The 16,243-nt window shown below is 41.4% G+C and overlaps 1 protein-coding gene across 2 annotated transcripts in view; it reads left to right on the top strand.

Annotated features, from left to right (window-relative positions):
* Positions 1–16,243, top strand: part of SWAP70 (switching B cell complex subunit SWAP70) — a 34,755-nt gene that overhangs the window by 8,075 nt on the left and 10,437 nt on the right. For both annotated transcript variants that reach the window (XM_033152710.1, XM_033152702.1), the window contains exons 3-7: positions 2,564–2,737; positions 3,289–3,516; positions 8,165–8,311; positions 9,627–9,735; positions 12,694–12,875. In XM_033152710.1, the coding sequence (XP_033008601.1) occupies positions 2,564–2,737; positions 3,289–3,516; positions 8,165–8,311; positions 9,627–9,735; positions 12,694–12,875 (840 nt within the window). The remainder of the gene's footprint in view (positions 1–2,563; positions 2,738–3,288; positions 3,517–8,164; positions 8,312–9,626; positions 9,736–12,693; positions 12,876–16,243) is intronic.

Below are 16,243 nucleotides of genomic sequence, written 5' to 3'. Positions count from 1 at the left end.
ACATGTCTGGTGTTGTAGCTTACCAATATTGATTTGACTTTTTCTGTTTAAATGAGAATGAAAATATTTTTTAAAAACCTTCTACAAAACCTGCCCCCCCTCAAAAATTAGTGTAGGAAAGTCTGGAGAATAGAGATGGACCTGCAAATAAATTAGGTACAATTTAATGACACTGAACTTTTTTAAAGCAAAGACGATATTCTTGAGTGGAGGAAACCCAAGGAAGGCCAACTTTCTGGTTGGTAACTGTAGTTACGTTTGACTTCAGTGAGAACTTTTAGAAGTCTGTTTCATTTCATTTTAATGGTTCTGTTTCACTGATTTCTGGATTTTCTGAAAGGCAGTGATGACTTGCTCAGTGTCTTGATTGTCATCAGCTTCTTGTTTAGCTATCAAGATACAGAGGAAACTGTAATATTGTTTCCTTCCTCTTCCTTCCCCCTCCCACACTGTCAGCTATGCAGCTCTCAAGTGGGCATCATGCAAAATGCTGAAATACACCCCCCCTCCACCCAAGAGAGCTGGTGGTTTGGAGGATCAGGAGATGGGCTCATTTAGTCCAGTATTTACTGTGATGGGCAGGTGTCTTTCCCAGCCTTGCAGCCGAAAATCCTTAAATGCACACACTCACCACCATTTGATACCAGAGACAGAACCTTTAAACTTGTGTGTCATAGAACGATAGTTGACTCCCCACCTCTGTGTGATCTTGGACAAAAGTTATTACCAGCCCTGCTTCCATAGTCCCTTGTAACCAGAGATGCTAAGAATGAACCTTGGACCTTTGAGATGCAAGGCTTGCATTCTGCCACTTAACTGCACCTCTTCCTGGTAATTGGCACACAGTCTGTTTCTGAACACAAGTTGCACTTATCTGAAAGCATTTTTTTTTGTTTAATTGTCATGCCAGTGGTTTTAGGATTAATCATCTTTGGGCATCACATCTTTATGGTTTTGTCATGTTTGGTAGATATGGGTAGCATTCTCAGGCGATGATTAACATTTTAGCAGGTCTTCTATACTTCCCCGCCTCCCTCCCAATTCTTTTGGTAGAATGCTGGAAACTCTGTTTGGCTGTATTCAGTATATTATTCTGTTGTGTCCCACCCCCCCAAGCTGGTGCCCATTCATAGATTACTCCAGATATCACTTTCCTGTGAGAAGTAGTGACAATCTGTGCAAGAAAAAAACAATGAGCTCTTGGCTCCACAGGAAACCTGTTATTCTGCTTTAGATATCCCATGTAAATCTTATTGACCATACCGGTCAAGCTCTCAGAATACTTCCTCTTGTGGTCCTGATTGCAAATGAATTATTTCTCTAGCTCAGTGTGGAGACTGAGTTGCCCTTTAACAAAGTCTACATTGTTGAACCAAGGGAGCATGGACTAATGCCCAGGCAAAAAGAAGCAAAGAGCAGCAGACGTTCCTTTTATTAGAGTAAGGATTTTGAATAGCTGAAACCCCTAATTAACAATAAGCAGTGCTAAATCAAAAGATGTCATGTCCCAAAAACTCATGGTTTTAACTATCTACTCTTTGAAGACTAAACTGCAGGCTTTTCCACATAGCAATTCAGGCTGGGTTGGGGAGCATAAGGGTAGCAACAACCGTGATTGCCATGCCGCTGCCATGTCAACAGTTTTTGCACAGTTGCCCTTAAAACATGGAAGAATTAAGAGAGATTTTCCTGTAGCCAGAACTAGCATAGGCATTCTCTGCCCATTTTGTACAGCTGGCTCGGCTTCACCCTGTCCTATTTTAAAGACAGACTGGTAATGAGCTCACTGTTTGGATTCCCCAACCTGTAGCCTATTAAGGACTAGTAGCAGAGTAAAAGTGGAATAGAGAGACCACTGCAAAGTCTGCCACTCAAGTGCTTCCCCATAGGTCCCAATTAAAGCTAGACCTATGGGCTAGAAGACCTTGGGAAGTCCAAACTTAATAGCCTCTGATCATGAGCAACAAAACCTTGTTCTCTTCTTTATCTACTCAATGAAAGTAGAACATGGCTGAAATTTTAGCATTAATAAAAGATTGTTTATAAATTTATATCCTATGATAAGTTTGCAAAAATATGGAATTAATGAAGACATTCACACAGAACATTCATAGGGGAATCATAGCTATGTTATAACATTACACTATACACAAAGTCAGAATAGTCATACGCTCATATGTCACGTGTTTAATGTTACTAAGCAACTAGGCCTAGATAGTAAAAGCAGCCTGTTAAAAAACCCCCACACAAATTGGCAAGAGCCCAAGGCGCCCCTAGATTATGAGGCCCTGGGCTGCAGCCTGCTCAGCCTGTATGTAAATCCAGCACTGCTTACCCTGCACAACTGTTACTTGTCCTGAGCAAGTAGAGGATGTGTAATATATATTGCTTTGGGCAGAGCATTCTCTGTGGTGGTGCGACTGCTATGGGGCATTTGAGGAGGCCCACCAAATCAATGTTTTGTTTTAGCTTTGGGTCTCTTTTGTGAACTTTTTCTCTTTCTGCAGGTGTTAGGGCATCTTGCTGCTGTTATTCCTCATTAACACTGCTTTGCTTTTACTAGGTTCAAGGAAACTTTGACAAAATCGAATTCAATAAAATGTGTTGGACTCTGTGTGCCAGAAAAAACCTTGCAAGAAATACTTTGCTCCTTTCTGATGATGATGCTTTTAAAGTGTGGGTCATCTTCAATTTCCTATCTGAGGACAAATATCCACTAGTCATTGTACCAGAAGAGGTAGGAAATTGTTATTTTGAGTATCCGAATGTTCTTTGTCCAGCTATGCCTAAACTGGCTGTGTTTTCCTGCCTTTGCTGTTTCATTGAAGTAGTTGTAGAAATAATCTTTATGAGCAACATTGTCTTGGCAGTAAAATTAGAACATAATAGTACACACACACACACTTCCTTTCCCAAACTATTCTGGCTTTTTCTGATGGGCTGTGGATCACAACAACAGGTTTTCTAAAAAGAAAGAGATCAGCATTTTCTATAATGTTCCATATTTGCAACTCTCTTTAGGTGTGTTCAGGAATGCAGCAGTTTGTTAGCTTGGACAAACAGCTGCACTTTAGGATTGCTTTCATGCTCTGTTATTCCTAAAGTGTATAGCATTCCTCTCCTTTATTTTTGCACACTCTGAAATGTAGAGTAGGAACCTTTTGGTGATATGGATACACTGTGCTGAGTTGACAAAGCTGACAGCAACAGTGTAGGAAGAGTCACTGATCTTTTTTGTTTTCATATGGATGGTTTGTTCAGAATCTGTGTTGTCTTTTTTTTGTACAGATTGAATACTTGCTTAAGAAGCTGACAGAAGTCATGGGATTAGGCTGGCATCAAGAACAGTTTGAACATTACAAGATCAGCCTCGATACCAGCTGGGAAGGTCTTTCTGCTTGGGAATTGATTGAACTGATTGGAAGTGGTCGATTTAGCAAAGGGATGGATAGGCAAACGGTATCTATGGCAATTAATGAAGTCTTCAACGAACTTATATTAGATGTATTGAAACAGGTGAGATCTTCATGCAAGTGCTGACCATATTGGTATACATAATTTATTCAGATAAATATGTGAATTTTTGACTAAATCATAAAATTTTGCACCAAGGTTGTCAAATTTTACATTATGATAAGACAGATGCTGCAACCTGATAAAAATAATTTAGATGTTTCTATTTTGCATAGCTTTATTCTGCTTCTGCTGGTCATCAAAGGGACTAAATCAGTGAAAATCCACCACTGTCTCTCCTACAGCTTCTGAGAATTAATCAGAATGTCAAATCACATTTTTGTGGCTTTGAGATATAGAAGCTTACTACTACTGCTGCTATTTGTTTTAATGGAAGTTAAGAGTCTCAGTATCTTGGATTATCTGCCAAGTATGAATTTCTGTTTTCCTTTGGTGTAATCAGAGAATGTGCCATGGTATTTTTCATACCCATGTGTTGTAACACAGTGTTTCTAAACAGAGCTTGAGACTAAGAATACAACTCATTTAGGTGCTCATATTATCCCTTATATCACAATCCAGTGATTTGGGTGATGGGAGACTTGCTAATAGTTAACATGCATGATTACCATATTTTCATCTTTGTGTAATATATTCAACATATCTTTAATATTTGGGATGCTAAGAACTACAGAGAAGTGTTGCAGAGTTTCTTCAGGCATGTCGTCTTGAACAGGAATTCTAAAGAAAAGTATAGTACTTTTTAAAGCCTTCTGCTGCTTAGTTGTGGTGCCTCAAGTTTGAATATGACTTGAAACATGCAGCCATGTGGGGAGATAAAGAGGAAGCAAGAACCTTCTCAGAGATGCAGGTGCAGGAGAGGGGGGGGGGGGGAGCTTGCTTGAACAAAACACCACTAGGGTGTTAAGTTTAGTGAAAGCAAGTGTGTGAATCAAGTGTTTTTAAGATTTGCAGGATCCTAGGTCCATGCTTGAATAAATCCAGGATTAAATAATTAAAAAGCAAGCAGTATATTCTAAGAATAGTTGTTATTAATATTTTTTCATTGGACCTCATCATGGCTACAGTCATTGGCACAGGTCAAACAGCCAACTTTCTCTCTTGTTTTGAGCAAAAAGGATTTGAGCATTCCTTGTGAATGTACCTGTTTTAAGTCTTTATGCCAGCAGTGACAACTTCGCCCCAGGATTGTTGGCTTTAGCTGCATTTCCCTTATTTAAAAAAAAGTCAAAGGGACCTGATAACAACATTGGACTACACTGCTGGGTTGTCATTCTCCCTCTCCCCCCCCCCCCTCTTTCTCTGCAACCCATCTTCCCCATCAGTATAATTGTACAGCAACCCTGGGCTACTTTGGAAGGCTGTTGGGTTGATATGCTACTGCCCTGTCACAGCTGCAATTAAAATCCTGGATTTTCTCTGTTGTTTTCTCTGGGAAACAATCTCTGCTAAGGTAGACCAGGGTGGGGTGGAGCAAGTTTCAAAACAAACCAGGAAGTCCATTCAAAATGAGCTAAGCAGTCATTCTTCACCACCTGAATCTACAGGAAAAAAGCTAGAATAGCACATGTTCCAAGCAAGATCTCCCCACAAACTGCTTCAAAATATCTGAAGAAGTGTGCATGCACACGAAAGCTCATACCAAGAACAAACTCAGTTGGTCTCTAAGGTGCTACTGGAAAGAATTTCCTATTTTGTTTCCTATTTTGCTTCAAAATAAACCAGGAAGTCCTTTCTCTTGGGTTTGTATGAGTCTAGATTCCCCTCTAGCACTTGCCAATCATAGATATGACTCGCTGCCCTTACATAATAAATCTTGTCAATGTAGTCTATAAAGTCAGCAGATTATATGATTGCATAAATAATGGAATGCTCTGTTCTTTAAACTTGCATTTCTCTCTCTTTCTGTGTGATACCATTTTGAATAGCTTTGCCCAAAAGTGGATAAATCCAGCAGGTAGGTGTCCCTGCTTTCTAAATGTACAGTAGAGCTATTTTGACAACTGTATTCATAGTTAGGACCCAAATGTGGTAAGGGCAAAATAAATAAAAATAAATGAAATGAATGTCCTGTAAGTAAATATATTCTCCTATGCTGAGCCTTTGTCGGCTAGAGCGCCGGTGGCAGAAAACCCATTCTGAATCCGACCGAACACAGGTTAGAGCTCAACGTCGAGCCTACCAAGTGGCGATAGCGATGGCAAAGAAGACTTTCTTCACCGCCTCTATTGCATCTGCGGAAAATAGCAGCAGGAGACTCTTTCAGGTGGTTCGGAGTCTATCGGAGCCACCGTCGTCATCGGGGCCTGGTAGGGACCCCAAGATCTCCTGCAATGCGTTTGCAAAGTTCTTTGCGGATAAAATCGCTCAGATTCGGAAAGAGATAGACTCCACCGTGGGAGCAGGGCCAGGGCGGGAGAGTGCCAGAGTCCTGTCTAGTCCAGTTGCGTGGGATCAATTTCAGTCTGTTACCTCCGAGGATGTGGACAGGCTGCTTGGACGAGTGAAACCAACCACCTGTCTCCTTGATCCTTGCCCATCCTGGCTTATAAAAGCTAGCCGGGAGGGGCTGGGCGATGGGCTGCGCGGGGTGGTGAATGCTTCCCTCTGTGAGGGAGCCTTCCCAGCCCCGCTGAAAGAGGCGGTCATTAAACCGCTTCTTAAAAAAACATCTTTAGACCCGGCCAATATGGCCAACTATCGCCCAGTCTCAAATCTACCATTCTTGGGCAAGGTGATTGAGCGAGTGGTTGCTGAACAACTCCAGGCACGCCTGGAAGAAGCGGACCATTTGGATCCCTTCCAATCGGGATTCAGGCCTCACCATGGGACTGAAACCGCCTTGGTCGCGCTGGTCGATGATCTCCGGCGGGCTAGGGACAAAGGTGAGAGCTGTTTCCTAGTTCTGCTGGATCTCTCAGCGGCCTTTGACACCATCGACCATAACATCCTTCTAGACCGGCTAGAGGGGTTGGGAGCTGGAGGCACTGTTATACAGTGGTTCCGCTCCTTCCTCCTGGGCCGTGTTCAGAAAGTGGTGGTGGGGGATGAGTGTTCAGACCCCTGGGCTCTCACTTGTGGGGTGCCTCAGGGTTCTGTCCTCTCCCCCATGCTTTTTAATATCTATATGAAGCCGCTGGGAGAGATCATCAGGGGGTTTGGGCTGGGTGTTCATCAGTATGCAGATGATACCCAGCTCTACCTCTCTTTCAAATCAGAACCAGTGAAGGCCGTGAAGGTCCTGTGTGAGTGTCTGGAGGCGGTTGGAGGATGGATGGCGGCTAACAGATTGAGGTTGAATCCTGACAAGACAGAAGTACTGTTTTTGGGGGACAGGAGGAGGGCAGGTGTGGAGGATTCCCTGGTCCTGAATGGGGTAACTGTGCCCCTGAAGGACCAGGTGCGCAGCCTGGGAGTCATTTTGGACTCACAGCTGTCCATGGAAGCGCAGGTTAATTCTGTATCCAGGGCAGCTGTCTACCAGCTCCACCTGGTACGCAGGCTGAGACCCTACCTGCCCGCGGACTGTCTCACCAAGGTGGTGCATGCTCTGGTTATCTCCCGCTTGGACTACTGCAATGCGCTCTATGTGGGGCTACCTTTGAAGGTGACCCGGAAACTGCAATTAATCCAAAATGCGGCAGCTAGACTGGTGACTGGGAGTGGCCGCCGGGACCACATAACACCGGTCCTGAGAGATCTGCATTGGCTCCCAGTACGTTTCCGAGCACAATTCAAAGTGTTGGTGCTGACCTTTAAAGCCCTAAACGGCCTCGGTCCTGTATACCTGAAGGAGCGTCTCCACCCCCATCATTCAGCCCGGACACTGAGATCCAGTGCCGAGGGCCTTCTGTCGGTTCCCTCACTGCGAGAAGCAAAACTACAGGGAACCAGGCAGAGGGCCTTCTCGGTAGTGGTGCCCGCCCTGTGGAACGCCCTCCCATCACAGGTCAGGGAAATAAACAACTACCTGACATTCAGAAAAAACCTGAAGGCAGCCCTTTTTAGGGAAGTTTTTAATGTTTGATATTTTTGTATTTGATTTCTGTTGGAAGCCGCCCAGAGTGGCTGGGGAAATCCGGCCAGATGGGCGGGGTATAAATAATAAATATTATTATTATTATTATTGTCACAGTTGTAAGCTTGGAAATGAGATCACCTGGATAGTGGTGGCAATACTGTTGACATTTGCTCTATAAAATGTAAACGGTATGTGTATATTATAGCTGAAGGAAATGTAGCTGTACATAAGTATAGTCTTTTCAGAGACTGATGTAATGAAGTAATGACCTGGATGCGTCATTGAATGGAAGCTTATATGAAAACTGTACATACATACAGTTTTTTTTTAAAATCAATTATATATTTGATTCCTATTGGTTTTGGTACTAAGCAATGTTCCTTCATTTATTCAGGGTAGCTGCTATTGTTCTTGGCAATTTTTAAGTTTCAGCAGGCATAGTTGAAATATTTTATTCCTCACCAAGACAGGTTTAAAACTGAAATTAATTTGATGCTTTTTCATAAATTTATGTTTGAACTAATGGGGGGGAGGAAAGATTTTAAAGGACCTGATCCATGTTTGTTGAAATAAAAAAATGTATTAATTACATTTGGATTGAGCTTCAGAACTATTAAGTCAGAAATTCTAATGCTAAAATAATTTAAACGAGCCATTTCTATTTTACAGGGATATATGTGGAAGAAGGGCCACAAAAGGAAAAACTGGACAGAACGCTGGTTTGTTTTAAAACCCAGTATTATATCATACTATGTTAGTGAAGACCTAAAAGACAAAAGAGGAGAGATTATACTGGATGGCAACTGTACTGTAGAGGTAAAAAAATAAATAAATGCATGCAATGTATGCCCCCCCCCCCCCGCAGAGGATAGATGCCAATATAATTTAAACTTTTCTATGCAGGCAATTGAGAATATATCTTTTCACAATGGCTAATTGCTGTCTGTTTTTAACTTCTTTCACATGGTTTTTACTGTATGGTTTTATGCATTTTTTGTATGTAAACTCCTTTGATATTCTTTTATGTAACAGTGGTGTATATGTGTGTGTGTGTGTGTGTGTGTGTGTGTGTGTTTTCTTCTAATAACACTATCAGTATATAGAGTTGGAATATTGAACAAAATAGTCACCATCTGTATGGTTACATCCCAATATAGAGAAACACACAAAGAGGACACAGATCTCTTGTGGGAGTGGGCTGCTCTGTTAATTCCAATGGGGGAAGGTAGACTTTTACGTGTATTGCACATCTTCTCTGCTCAGACCTACGCTGTATGTGTGGGGAAATGTTGGCTTAGGGTGATAGGCTTTAGGAACAAGTGCGTATGAAACCAGCAAGAACTAATGATATTAACGTGCTCAGCAGTTTAGCATAAGTGTAAAATGCATTAATAGCTATGAATATTAATCACGAAATGGTTGTAAACCCATTGCTGGACAAAGAAGCTTCCTGTAATCCTACTGACATAGGAAAGAGAATATCAGGAGCAGGTGTCCCTGTTACGTTGCTCCAGTTTCGTTATTGTCATTAGCAAAGTTAATCACTTTGGTTGTAGCGAATAATAGATGTTGATTATCTATGAGATGAAGCAAGTAGTGTTTGTTGTGCTAGCACATGTCCCTGCAAAGACTACTTTGGGGGTTGGATGCGTCTTACCAAGGGCACCCAACCCATGCAGTCATTCTTTTGGTCCCCTGCCATACACATAGCTCAGTGACTGTGGGGCTATTGCAGCCTCCATGGCGGACTTCAGTATGTCAGCATGGGGCTGCCCAGAACAGAAAAACTGTTATTCTAAAAACATTCTGCTTAGTGCCCAGGAAGAGTCAGACACAACTAAGCAACAACAACAATGTTATTTATTCATGCTTATTTATACACAAGCAGAGAATGGTGTCCATATATTTTATTATTATGAATCTCTCTCTCTCTCTCTCTCCCTCTCTCTCTCTCTCTCTCTCTCTCTATATATATATATATGGTTTTTGGGTGTGCATTTTTCTCTGTTTGGTTCTTCTGAGCTAACTTTTACTAGAAGATATATATTTGCAAACTTTTGTGTATGCAATGATATATTGTGTTGTCATTGTATTATCATTTAAAAGGAAATTATTGTTTTTCTATAATTAGGCTTTACCTGACAAAGATGGGAAGAAATGTCTCTTTCTTATAAAAAGCTTAGAGAAATGTTTTGAGATTAGTGCCTCTGATAAGAAGAAGAGGCAGGAGTGGGTTCAAGGTGAGAATGATATTTCTGTGTTATTACATGCACCTTTGGGAGTTTAAGACTAGCTGTGAAAGCTGGGAAATATGCAATATGTTTGGATTGTGAAATGAATTTAGGTATGTAAGTATACTTGGAAAAAACAATACTTTTTAAAATTCAGGAACAGCAGAAATAATCTAAATATTTTTTTGCCAGGTTTGCATGTGTACTACATAGTAATCTAGTTTTGTTTAATCCTGTTTATGTGTTATTTTATTTTATTTTATTTTATTTTATTTTATTTATATACTGCCCTTCATCCCAAGATCTCAGGGCGGTTCAAAGAATAAAATAACAAGATAAAAATGCAAGTAAATACCGGTAATTAAAACAAAAGCAACAACAACCCACCTCCCCACAGACATATTCAAAAGGCTGTTAAAGTATAATTGTAAGGAAAAATTGAAATAAAAATAAGGAAATAAGGAAAAAAATGGATATGTAGAAGAATGGAGAAAAGGAAAGGAACCATAGAAGGGGAGGAGGGAAGTCAACTTAATTTGTATGTTTTAAAATTTGTAACTTTATTTGTTGTAAAATCGAAAATGATAAAATATTAAAAGGAAAAAAGGAAAAAGAACAGCTGAATGAATATTAATCAGCCAAAGGCTTGGTTGAAGAGGAATGTTTTTGCCTGGCACCTAAAAATATATAATGAAATATATAATTAAATTGGCATTATAAGTTGAAAATGAGTGGCATTATCATTTAGGCTGGCAAACTAGGAGCATCCCTTCCTTCTTCACTTTGGATTAGAACCAGAGAATACACCAATCCATTATTAACCCATGATGTGTTTCACATGCCACACATGAAACCTCACATGCTGCCGATCTTCTTACAGACATGACAACTTGACAGATTTTTTTTCAGTGTCAGTTTGGAAACTTGTATGGGTCTTTGATTATCTTGTTTCAGAAATAATACTGATTTGTGAACTCAGTAAGATTAGCAGCTATAAATACTTCAGCTCTCCTGTTAAGAACAGCTATTAACGATAAGTTCAACACTGTTGCAATAAAAAAAATGAGTCATCACTACACATTACAGAATTTCATTTATTCAGTATGAAGCTGGGCTGGGCTTTTTTCTTCTTTTTTTGCAGAAGTCACTGTAAATGATACCTTTTAAATCTCTGTCATTTAGCAAGAACTTCCTTTAATATGATAGATACTAAAAAGTACCATGTACTAATAATTGCAGCAATCTGAATAGTGAACAATGTATCCGTTCTGAAAATGGTACTTTTGTAATTTCCCCTTGTCTACACACTCTGTGTCTCTCACTAACCGCCCCCACCCAAAAGAAGCAACAAAGTACAGAAATAAACTAGCATTTGACTTTTCTGGTATTGAAGCTGCCGCAGCTATAATTATATCAGTTGAGAACAAGGCTGCTTGCTTAAGCAGCAGAGCGCGCTGGTCTTTCAGTAGTACAGAAAATACAGGCTATGTTTTTATAGTGCCAATTTAGAAAATTATGGGCTTTAGGGACTAAAATGGAGAATGATGTCAAGCGGTATTGGAGGACCTCTACAGCTGTGTCTATATTTACTATTTTTAATGTTAGTTTATAAGAAAACAAGCCTTAAAGTAACGAGCTGCAAACCTCCCAGTCCTGTTTCTCAGAATGTGTCTGTATAGGGAGAGTTGGAAGGGGTGGGTGCATAGCAGGTTTGGACTTGAGAGACCTGTGTTCAGGCCTTAAGCTCAGCCAGAGATCAACTTGACTTGTAATGGAGTACTCATTGCTAAATATAAGTTCATCTGTTATGCAAAGTCTTACCCATGTGGTGCTCCTGAATTAAAACTTTTTAATGATACAAAACAAGAAGCCATATATGACAAAAACATTAGCTCACCCATGATTTTGTTAACTGGTACTGTACTATAACTTCCTTAGTCCTCCTATACATATGTCTAACATAACCTAGAAACTGTGAGTGCAACTGCAGAAGAATCTCCCTTCTCCTAAGCCTGACCACTAGTCCCATCTTTCTACCCCAGAATTATCATCTCTGACAGGTTGGCTCTGTTACATCTCAGACCCTTCCTATCCTATTCCTCTGCAAGGACTTCCACTTGCACAAAAGGGTTTTCCTCCTCATGAAACCCCCCCCCCATGGCTTTGGTGGCGTTAGGAGAACCCCCAGAACAGTGATTGGGGGGAGAAGTGAGACCATTCCATCTGGCAAGTTGAGTTGGTTTCCCTGATGGAATGATAAACTTAGCAGGACATTGAATTCTTCCAGTTAACTTGAACGTAAGTCCCACTGCATTTAGTGAGAGTTTCATGGAATCAAAGATAGCTAGGTTCCATTAGGCTGCAATCCTGGGGCCTGCATGCACACGAAAGCTCATACCAATAACAAACTTAGTTGGTCTCTAAGGTGCTACTGGAAGGAATTTTTTTTTATTTTGTTTCGACTACGGCGGACCAACACGGCTACCTACCTGTAACTACCTACAAAGTGGTTGGGTTTGGTGACAAAATATACTTCAGGCTCCCACACCACTCTGTGGAGAACAGGAATGAATATAAATACTGATATTCTTGATTTAGTGACCACAGTGTAGGGCAGAGCTTTCGAAGCTTTTCATGTTGGTGACACACTTTTAAGCCATGCATCATTTCTTGACACAGTAATTCAGTTTTACTAGCAAACTGGAGGTTAAACTAACCCCTTTCCAGCCTTGGGAGCGTGGGGAGTCGTCACGTGACACACCTAGACACTGCAGCTGACACACTAATGTTTCGCGAGACACAGTTTGGAAAGCTCTGGTGCAGGTAGTTAAAGCAGCATTAAAAGTCTAGATGGCATCAGACCCAACAGCTGCAGGAAAAGGAATTTGTATACTTAGAAACAATATTCTTGTTGATAAATGGATCATGTGCATTCTCTCCTTTTTTCTTTTTAAACAATTAAAACAGCTATTCAGACAACTGTAAATCTATTGAGATTAAGTAGCCCTCCACCTCACAAGGAGGCACGACAGAAACGTAAAGAGCTACGCCAGAAATTGCAGGCTGAACAAGAAGAACTGGAAAGGCAGATGAAAGAGCTGCAAGTGGCAAATGAGAATAAGCAGAAGGAACTGGAGACTGTTCGAAAGGTGGGTGCAGGCTGTGGGTCAGGTTATGTGTGTCTTTCCAGAATGTACTGGTAAATATTGTTACAAATTGTGCTTCTTAGCACAATGTATGTTCCCTGATTGCAGATATTGAAACAATGTAATAGAATCTCCTGGCACTATGCCCTTAAAAAAAAAAAAACCTGTCTCAAAGAATCAAGCTCTGTGAATCGTCCTGTTCCCAAATCAAACATTCAGTTCATTTAGGGAAGAAAGAGTGGTGGTGAAAATTATGCTTCTTCAGATTTCTGTTCCTGTATTACCCCAGGAAATTGAAGACCTTGAACAATTCTTCTTGATTAGATGTTCTTTCTCCCTCTCCAAGAAACTCTCCCCAAGTTTTTCTCCACCACACAAAGCGACGGAGCTTGTGTGTCTTGAGCAACAACTGCTCTCATTTTAAGCTCACGCAAAACAGAAATGCTAAATAATAAAGCCCCCAGGGTATTTTATTGAGGAGATGGGTCTGATGTAAAAGTGTTGCAATATTATTCCAGTAATCTGAACATGGCTTACCTTGATTGTCTTGCAGTCAAGGGGAGGTGGTTTCCTGAATGGTGACAGGCACACAGTTCAACCTGAAGGGAATTTACAGATCTGGGAGAAGATAAGAACTTCAGGTCCTTGGCATTTCCTTCCTGCTTTATTTACATATGCATGGGCACAAAATACTGTGTTTCATATTAATGAAAGGATGCTTGGACCTCACTAGCTAACTAGATCACAGTGATGTCAGAATGGTTACGGTATTTCCACAGCTGAAACGTGATATATGCTTAGAGCCGTATCCAGCGTTCTCTGTCCACTAGCACAGCCCTTCTGCAGGCAGAGTTTAAAGGTTGTGCTACAAAGGAATCCAATGCAACAGTTGTGTTAGTGGACGCTTGTTGTATAACATCTGGTTTTTGTGTGTGCAATGTACTTGTGTTTTCCCTTGTACAACAGCTGATTCTTGTTGTGCAATCTGTTGAACAATAATGTTTGGTTATTTGGTTGTGTGTTTCCTGGTACCACAACATTTCACCACTGCAGCAAGTGTACTACTAAGTGACTTTAACTTAGTGCTACATAAGATAAAAAAACCATAGTCCAAGACAGCTTGATTATTAGTATAGTCCAAGGGTAGAGAACTTGCAGACCTCTAGATCAGGGGTCGCCAAGAGACTGTGATCTACTCAGTTAAAAACTGGCAGTGATCTACCCCCTTTTGGGGGGGTTCAGGTCAAAGTTGTTGAGCTTTTTTTAGGAAGGAGGAAGGCCCATGGGGGGGGGGGTTGGGTCAAAGTTGTTGAGTTTTTCAGGGGAAAGTAAAATGTTGAGCTTCTTTTAGGGAAGCCACAGTTGTTCAGCTTCTTTGGGGGGAACCAATGATCTACCAGTGATCTACCGAAGACGTCCAGTGATCTACCGGTGGATCACGATCTGCCTGTTGGACATGCCTACTCTAGATGTTGTTGGAGTACTTCATTCCTGGCCAGTAGCCATACTGCCTAGAGCTGAGGGCAACTGCAGTCCATAAACATCTGTAGGGCCACAGGTTTCCTAATCCAGTGTAGTCTGAAAACTGGACATTTTGCTGTCTAAATGCACAACAGAAAAACTTTCATAATAGTGTCCTTCACGCCAGCAGGACAGAATGCAGAGGTGCAGGTGTTTCCCCTTCACATGTTAAACCAGCCCCTGGTGGAAGAAGGGAGGAATTCCAGTGGCAGAAAAGAAAACTGGAACTACTAGTATCAAGGTGCCAACTTGAATAAAATATTGTGGGGGGGCCAGGTAAGCCCCACCCTGCATAATCAATCACATTATGCAGTGCACACACCATTTGAATGGGAATGCTATCATCTCTGTGGGGGCCCGGCTCCTCAAATATTTTAGGAGTTGGCCCCTATGACCAGTAGTTAGTATACAAGCAGTAGTGAACATGGAAGTGTGCAGCAATGGACAGATACAAAGGACTAGTAGAAATGTTGTCTGGCATTTTGTCTCTTTGGCAGGTTGCTGAGGGTGCAGACTTTGTGGAAATTTGCACACAGGTTTTAAACACCTGTGATAGATATGAAGTCTCAGGGATTCATAAATGAGAGAGTTTAAATTAGTAGCATATTAAGCACTTAATTCAGACCCACAGCTGAATTGTTGACGGAGGGCATATTTGAATTGTTATCAGTGAAGGATTGAAGATCTGAACTTGTCTTACTTCACCCAGTGCAGCCACCACTTCAGAAATGCTGGTCACAGGCCATGCAGCTTATCCAAACCCCACAGCTACATCTCTCCCCGCCCCACACCCAACCCCAATCACATAGACTGAGAGTTATGAGATCAGGAGGAGTGCTGTAGTGAACAGGGAACTGTGTTTTGATATTACAGTGGAACCTTGGTTCTAAAACTTAATCCGTTCCGGGAGTCCGTGTGACTCCTGAAACTGTTTGAAAACCAAGGCACAGCTTTTGATTGGTTGCAGGAGCTTCCTGCACTCAAGCGGAAGCTGCGGAAGTTGCGTTGGCTTTCGAAAAACGTTCCCAAACCGGAACACTTACTTCTGGGTTTGCTGCGTTTGGGAGTCAATTTGCTCGGGAGCCAAGTTGTTTGGAAACCAAGGTACCACTGTAGTACATTATTTTCAGGTGGCACTAAAAGGACAAAGCAGTTACCATTCATAAATCTTGGGTCCAGCTCCCCAGTCTTCTTCCTTTGTTGTGTAAAGTAGCACTGCATACTTTCTCACCTTGACACAGCAAAGTTTGGCTAAAAACGGAGCTGGGAGTATGTGTAGGAGAGACATGTAGGGATCCAAAGCACACAGGAGCTCTTCAGTCCTCTAAAGAATAGCTCCATAAATGTTGCTGCTGCTGTTAGAAGGAAGGAAGGGAGGGAGGAAAAAAACCAGACACTCCCCCATCTATGCACAGAAGCATTTTAGTATAGGCTTCTCTGGTCTCCAACCTTTGCCAGAAAAACAGAGAACCTAAGTAATACTGGCCCATGCCTTCCGCATGAGTTTGTGCATGAATCTTTGGTAATGCCTATTCTCTCCCATGTTTTTGTGGGGCTCAGAGTATGCTGTGGCTTATCTGCTTTTAATAGGACCATCATTTTGGCATGTGGCACTTATTCACTTGCTTAGGTATGGTAAACTAATCTTATATCCTGTTTGACAGGTAGTAATGGTGTGACTTTCTCCTGTGTGCTGTTGTTTATCTGTGTTGTTTGTTCTCTGGTTGATGTGAGTTACTCGTTTAGGAATGTTTTGAATGTAGCCTCAGTAAAGTCTTGCTAAACTATCTCACCATTTCAGACCTTCCTATCCTTACAGCTTCATGCTTCAAGAATTATTTCAGCTTAAC

This window comes from Lacerta agilis, chromosome 1 (genome assembly GCF_009819535.1).
Source record: "Lacerta agilis isolate rLacAgi1 chromosome 1, rLacAgi1.pri, whole genome shotgun sequence".
NCBI classification, from domain to species: Eukaryota; Metazoa; Chordata; class Lepidosauria; order Squamata; family Lacertidae; genus Lacerta; species Lacerta agilis.
The sequence above is the reverse complement of the archived record's forward strand: the minus strand, read 5'-3'. Positions and strand labels throughout refer to the sequence as shown.